This window comes from Camellia sinensis, chromosome 8 (genome assembly GCF_055761805.1).
Source record: "Camellia sinensis isolate YWXY chromosome 8, ASM5576180v1, whole genome shotgun sequence".
Lineage (NCBI taxonomy): Eukaryota > Viridiplantae > Streptophyta > Magnoliopsida > Ericales > Theaceae > Camellia > Camellia sinensis.
In genome coordinates this window covers 88616108-88623523 of record NC_138968.1, presented here as the reverse complement: position 1 = coordinate 88623523, position 7416 = coordinate 88616108, and the positions used below count along the sequence as shown (strand labels likewise).

The 7416-nt window shown below is 30.9% G+C and overlaps 1 protein-coding gene across 1 annotated transcript; it reads right to left on the bottom strand.

The window, feature by feature from the left end:
- Positions 1-362: 362 nt before the first annotated feature.
- Positions 363-6512, bottom strand: LOC145796625 (LOB domain-containing protein 1-like). The gene is made up of 2 exons (XM_082881818.1): positions 6135-6512; positions 363-851 (listed from the first exon to the last, which is right to left on the bottom strand). Exons 1-2 carry the CDS (start codon positions 6408-6410, stop codon positions 534-536), a joined length of 594 nt encoding a protein of 197 aa, XP_082737944.1. The 5' UTR covers positions 6411-6512; the 3' UTR covers positions 363-533.
- Between the last annotated feature and the right edge of the window lie 904 nt (positions 6513-7416).

The following is a 7416-nucleotide window of genomic DNA, read 5'->3' as shown; positions in this document are numbered from 1 at the left end:
CTGCGCCATTACCCAGAGTATCAGCAACTACCCAGCTGCATCACTACAATTGATATCTCTTCATTACTATTCTTCTGAGTAATTTCCTTCATTAACTAGTAATAAGAAATTTAAACTTTGGAACATTCTTCAAGATTTGCACATGTCCAGAGAGGTTCCCAAGCTGGCCTAAAATTTATATCATCAGCAGAGAAGACTGAGTTATCGCTGGGTGATAGGGATAGAATCAGAATTTTATCATCAGAGGGGTCAAAACACAAATAATATTTTTTCACTTTATATACAAACACATATTTATGTACAATACGATATATAAAATATATATACACATAAAAATAAAAAAAATAAAAAAAAATCAATACTATAGAAACAATCTTTAATAGGATGAAGAACTGTTTTTGATAATTCAAAAAAAAAAAATAAAAAAAAAAATTACAAGATGTGAAAAGAATGAGATATTTTTATACTAGGAGACTATTTTATCTATGAAATATGATATATATTCTTAGAAGTGCTATGCCAAATAGTGTTTTTCACAAAAATAGAGGGGACCATGGCCCCCTATAATTTTCTTCTAATTCCGTCCCTATTTTGTATTCTTCGTGCTGCAGCTGTTGTTGTTGCTGAGATTGTGGCATGTCCATGCAAACTAAGCCCAGTAAATTAGCTTGTTGGCATTGCATGTTAACAAGCTGTGCTTGTGTCTTAGCCAACTCCGCTCCGATCTCAGTAACTTGCTTTTGAAGCTGATAAATCACACCTGCGCAGCCATATACTGGATCTCTAATCCTAGCATTGGCTTCATAAATGATACTTCTCACTGTATCTGCTCTCTGAGAGTCGGGAATTTCCTGTAACGAATCACAATTTATGTCATTAGTATTACTAAAGTTACATTAAATCATTGTTTGAGGTTCAAAAATAACCATATTGAAATGGAAGTTGAGTAGTGAATTCAAATATAAGTCAAAATAGTGAGGGTCACTCAATGATGCTACTAATTAGCATACCGAATGTGAGAGACTCGACAAAGTACCCATCTCACTTTTGCTGTACAAGTTTTTTTTGTTTGTTTTTTTGGTCGCCTGTTGGTTTTTAATTGCTTCCAGGAAATTAAACATTCAAGAAGTGTTTCAGATGATTTAAATAAGTATATTTTTTCACTTTTAAAGAAAAAATGTGAACTAAAAGTTAAATTTAAAGTGATGTTATAGAGAGGTGATGAAATCCAAATAGGATGATTGTGATCTAAATAACATAATGTACTAAAATAACATGGGCTATTTTAGCACATGCCAAACACCCCCCTCACTCTCACTCGAACTCCCACTCTCACTCTTGCAAACACGTAAATGCTGATGAGGATACATCTTAGCTACATAGTAAGTATAGCGTACTGCAGAGTGGGGTGGATTATTCAGTCCATGATTTAGTGTCCAATCTCTGCCAGATTAAATTGTAGTAAGGTTCAGTGCTTCAGAGGTTTGTTGTTTAAAATGCAGTGGGCATGTGCTCTAGATTCAGGTGGGGTGAAGGTCATTTGTCTAATTTAAATCAGACCAGGTTTGATTGGGTTTGGATGGATGGTCTAGAGTTGTTGGTAGTTCATCTGGTAAGTCTTGTTCTGCTCAGTTTTTGCTGTCTCTTAAGTACGTGTTGTGTGCTGATGGTTTTATATCTGGTGTGTGGCAGAGATAAGTTGGTATGGTTTTGGCCTTCTGTATTTTGTTGTTTGCTGATGAATTGGCCTTCTGTATTTTATATCTGGTGTGGCCTGCTAATGCTTGACTGCTGATTTCAGCAATTTAGCTACATGTAATTAAGTGGATGCTTTGTGATGGATGGGTGTGAATTGGTCTGGAGCTTTTTGTCAACTGCTGCTGCATGATTTTTTCTAGTTTGTGATGTTCTTCAGACAGAGCGTCTCTGTTTTTTGCAGTAGTGATGGAGGCACAGTTTGTAAAACCTCATGAGGCTTTGTGATGGAAGGGTGTGGATTGAGCTGCTGCTGCATGTCTATTGTAGAAACTAGGAGGTTGGAGCATGTCTATCTGCTGCTGTTTTTGGAAATTAATTATGTAGAGAGGAAATTGATCTGCTGCTGCATGTCTTTCTGCTGCTGCTGTCAATTAGGAGATTTTTTGTGTTGTTTCTCACCAACTAGGAGGTTGGACCTTTTTCTAGCTCCAAACTCCTCTTTATTGATGTTTGTAATTTATATACGGTTCATCAATAAAGTTTTCTTTTGTCGATAAAAAAAAAAAAAAAAAAAAAAAAATAGGGTACTGCACAGTATAGCTTGTAACTGAATTGGTTAGAAACAGTGATAGTTAGTTAGGTTGTTAGAGTGCTAGTCGTGGTGTAATGTGTATAGATAAATACATGATGTAATTGTTTGATAATCAATGAAATAATCTCTCAAACTCTTACATCCATACTATTAGATCACAAGGCCATCGGCGCGCACAAGTGTTGGTGTACTCAACTTTCCACTTTACTCAAACTTGGAAGTAGATGGATCTAGGGGTGCGAGCGGACCTCTAAAATTTTTAAATATATATATATTATACTAATAATTATTAATATAATTTCAAACTAAATTGTTTCACATTCTTAAAATTTCAGTAGTTCACACTTTTTAATTTATTTACATTGTAAAATTTTTAAAATAATTTTTAAATTGAGTTTTATCCGCTATTGATCTATTCTATTTATTATATTTATTATTTGTTATATTTGTATATTGTTTAGAGTTACTTATATGCTTTTATTTTTTTTGTATTTGTTACTATTCTTACTTTCTGCTCATATGTCATTTATGTATTTTTTGTTCTTTTATAAATCACACTTTAATTGGTTTATGTATCTTATTTTGCATTCATTATTCTTTGTTCATTCTTTGGAAATATGAATATTGTCTGGAAATAAAAATATTATTTACTTTAACATGACATTCTTAAAATAATTTTATAAAACTTAATACCGTTTATTGAAACGGATTATCATTATACTCACAAAATACATTTTAAATTATAAATGTTTTCAAAACTCATATGCATGATAAAATAAAAGATGATTTTGTAACAAGTCACTTGATTATATTTATTGAGAAAGTTATTAATTAAGATTTTGATGTCGAGCTTATCATAGATGTTTATATATATATATATATATATATATATATATATATATATATGTATATGTATATTATAAAAAGTTGCGATTATAACATTTTCAAATAGTTAATTTTAGTAGACGAAGACATAATAATAGTTAATATTTTGTTAAGTTAACGCAGACAAAAGAAATATGTTCAATTATATTTTTGTTCTCAATTATGTTGACAAAGAATGTCCGATTAATAGTAATATTATTCTTTTTTTTTTGTGCTAATATAAATCAAATTTAAAATTTTATAATAATAATTTTTGATGAAAAGTTATATGTGTTTTTATCCTTCCAAAATTCAAATCCTAGATCTGTGTGTTGATGAATAATGTCTTTCGTTTTCATACCTGCTTTTGGGATTAGATGCATGGTATCTAAAACATGCAACTTCATGGAAGTAACCACTTTGTACTTGAACATTTTAAAACTTATAACAAAACTCGACTAAGGAGTTGTTTGGTATGATCTAAATAAGTGTACTTTTTGAGTTTTTATGAAATATGGATTGAGTTTGGGTTGGGTTTGAAGTGATATGTTAGAGAAGTGATGTGACTTAAATAAGATGATGTGACTTAAATAAGATAATAACTTTTTGACTTTTTGTCTTTTTCAAGACATGCCAAACTTGGCCTAAATTATTGATTTTCACCTGCTATTTTAGAAAAAATTTCTCCGCGAGAAAAGGGCAATGTCAACTTTTCTAGCTATACATAAAGACAAAAAGAAAAAGCTGGAACCCCATTCACAAAAAACAAAAGTCGCTAATCAAATTCAAAATAATTTTTGAAGTTAGCAATGATGCAAATTAATTATTGCAACAAAGAGGTTACTATTGGCAAAATCATGTGATTTTCTGAACCAATTATAAATATAAAAAAAATGTTATACAAATTTATTTTTTAAATTTATTTTCTAGATTTTAATGATGTGAAAAAGATGATTGATTAATAATAAAATGGATATGAAAGAAATAGGTATCGTTTTGAAAGTGGGTTAAAAGTCGCTTTTCAACTTTTAACCCATTTTGAGTCACATTATCTCTTACATTTTCTACACATTTTTTCAAAAAATAAAAATAAAATAAAAAAGTCAGGTTTTAAAACACCTCATAATTGTCTTAGATGGATGATTAGTTGCAATATCATTATATTTGAAAAATTGATCCAACTTTTAGGATGGATGATTAGTTGCAATATCGTTAGATTTGAAAAATTGATCCAACTTTTAGCGTCCATTTGGGAAGATGGTTTGTGGCTAAGCCTCTGTTTGGGAAGTGGGTTGGCTTTTTAGCTTTTTGACTTTTTTGGCTATTTTAGTCTGGGTTAAAAAGATTGGTTTGGGAAGGGCTTTTTGACTTTTTGACTTTTTTGACTTTTTTTGTGAGAGAAGAGTGTAATAATTATGGGGTCGATGTGATGTTTTGTTTTTTGTGGCTAAAATAGTCTATTTTGTCTTTTGTGGCCAAAATAGCCAAAAAAGCCCCAAACTCTTCTTGCCAAACGAATCCTAAAATAGCTACAAAAGACAAAATAAATTATTTTAGCCATAACAAACAAAACATCACATCTAACTCATAATTATTACACTCTTCTCTCACAAAAAAAATCAAAAAAGTCAAAAAATTATTCCCAAACCAAACTTTTTACCCAGGCTAAAATAGCCAAAAAAAAGTCAAAAAACAAAAAAACCAATCCACTTTCCAAACCAATCCTTAGGTTAGAATAATAATGCTCTTATAAATATTACTAAATGTCCCAACTTAATTGGGACATTCTTAGCCGGCAATGATGTATTTTTGTCACTATAGACTTCAGATATATTGTCCCTTTTATTTTAATTTCTTTTTCTTTTTTTTTTTTTGGTTCTATTTTTTGAGGATAAAAACAAAGAATAAAATGTAAACATAAATGATGTATTGTTGTTTTTGTTTTATTTTTTTGCCAATCAAAATCGAGCAGGGTACCACATAGGAATAAGGAATAGCAGCATCCATTAATTAGAGTTGTGCCGATCAAAAAAAAATTAATTAGAGTTGTGCCAACATGGTAGAGAAGGTCATACTCTTGTTCACCAATATGGGGTTTAACACTTGTCGACGGAAAAAAAAAAAAAAAAAATTCCCCCTCCCCATGCAGCAAAGTTATTGGGTGTTTCTAAAGTACAGTTACGCGAAGTGTTCTTATTAGTGAAAAATGTAAAGGCATAATTTTATATCAAGTAATTAAGGAACACAAGAAGATATGTTGTATGATGGTTAGTGAAATAGTATGAAACTTTAAGAACAGTCAATAATCCCCTGATGTGTCTTATGCACTCCCTTGTAACTAGAAAATAAATTAGCTTGTTTGGTATAGATTTTCGAGATTCACTTTACAAAAAATTTAAAGTTTTTTGTTTTATGTATTTTTTTGTCTTTACTAAATTTTTTTAATATTCTAAGTAATTTTTTTTTTAATTTTTAGATACACCTAACATACATATATTTAAAAAGTATAATATTTGTGAAAAAAATATTTAGAAAATTCACTAAATACCAAAAATATAAATAAAAAAATACAAGAATTCAGTATATATATATTTTTTGTATATTTATTGATTTTTTAAAATATTTATTTACAAATATTTTATTTTTTAAATATATTTAAGTAAGGTACACTTAAAAAAGTAAAAAAAAAATTACTTAAAATTTTAAAAATATTCACTAAAACTAAAAAAATTACGTAAAATAAAAAATTCAAAATTTTAGAAAATTAAATTAAAATAATTAAAACCAACCAGACTGAATAATTTTTGAAGTAAAATGTATCACCCGCTTTACAGGAGGTGAGGTAATCACCATTTCAAGGTTTTGAAAAGAACCCAATTGAGTTGCAGACTTCACTTTTTATTTTTTCCTTTTCTCTTGGAATTTTCGATTGAGCAATCAATTAAAATCAATTGAGACCAGAGTGGCCTAAAAGCATTACCTGCAATAACTTGATGATGTTGCCAGCTCCAAAGACTTTGTGGGCGATGGTGAAACTGAGTGGATCAGTAGGAGGAAAGTAGGGTGCCAAAACACAGTTGTCGACGCAGCGGCGACGGAGAATTTTGCATGCAGCACAAGGGCTCATAGTAAGACTTGGAGGAGTTGGAGATTGAGTGGGAGAAGAAGATGTTGGAGGAAAGGATGACAAGGGAGTGCTAGTAATAGACACAGGGAAGGGTGATGATGAAGTGGTTGTCCTGTCACTGAATTCCATCTTTTTAGAGAGAGAGAGAGAGAGAAGGTGATGAGTGAGAAAGTATAGGAGGGAGAAGGCAGATGACTTTGCTTGGGAAGTTGGGAATGGTTTTGTTTGAGTTTGAGCAGAAAAACAGATGGGAGGAGGATATAATTATAGAGACAGGGAAGGCCAGGGTGATGGTGATGACCTCATCACCATGGTGTCACCTCCTCAAATCAAATCCATGTGCTTCTCGTTGTTCAAAAAGAAACAGAAAAAAAAGACCCATGTGATTCTCCGACAACCTACTTGGAATTTAAGGTGAAATTTGACCCAATTTTCCTAAGAGTCAGACTTGTTTGGTTTCGCTTTCTCAATTATTATTATTATTTTTGATTATTTTATTTATTTATTTATATTTTTATTTTCTAATACTGTGTCTTTAGTTGAGAAATTTGAGAAAAAATTTAAAAAGAAAAATAAATAAAATAAATAAAATGTAAATAAAATAATATTTTATTTAGTTTCATATATTTTTTCTCTTTCTGTTTTCAAATCCCTCTTTAAAACTTCAAACCAAACACATTAAATAAATTTAACTTAATTGCAATTAAAAAAGGATAAATTACAATGACACCTCCTCTATTTTATTGAAATCACACTGTCACTCTTTTCATTTTCTAAAATATCACTAACCTCCTTGTCAATTAACACTGTTAAACATTTGTTAAATTTACTTTAATACCCTTGGCTCTGTTCTTCTCTCCGTTCTTTACACTCTTCTTCCATTACCTTCACTGCCAGACCTTTCTAACCACACCCATCACCACCTTCATCCAACCAAACAAACAAACACCGCCATTCCAGACCACGCACTACACCCCAACCCCCTCTTTTACCCTAGCTCCATCATCATCTTACCCAAAAACCATCACCAAATTTCATCATTACCACTACCCAGAGCAACCATCACAAGCCCACTATTGACCAAAATCTAGCCGTTGGACTTCCTTTGAAGTTCACGCAGCCATGGATCATCAAA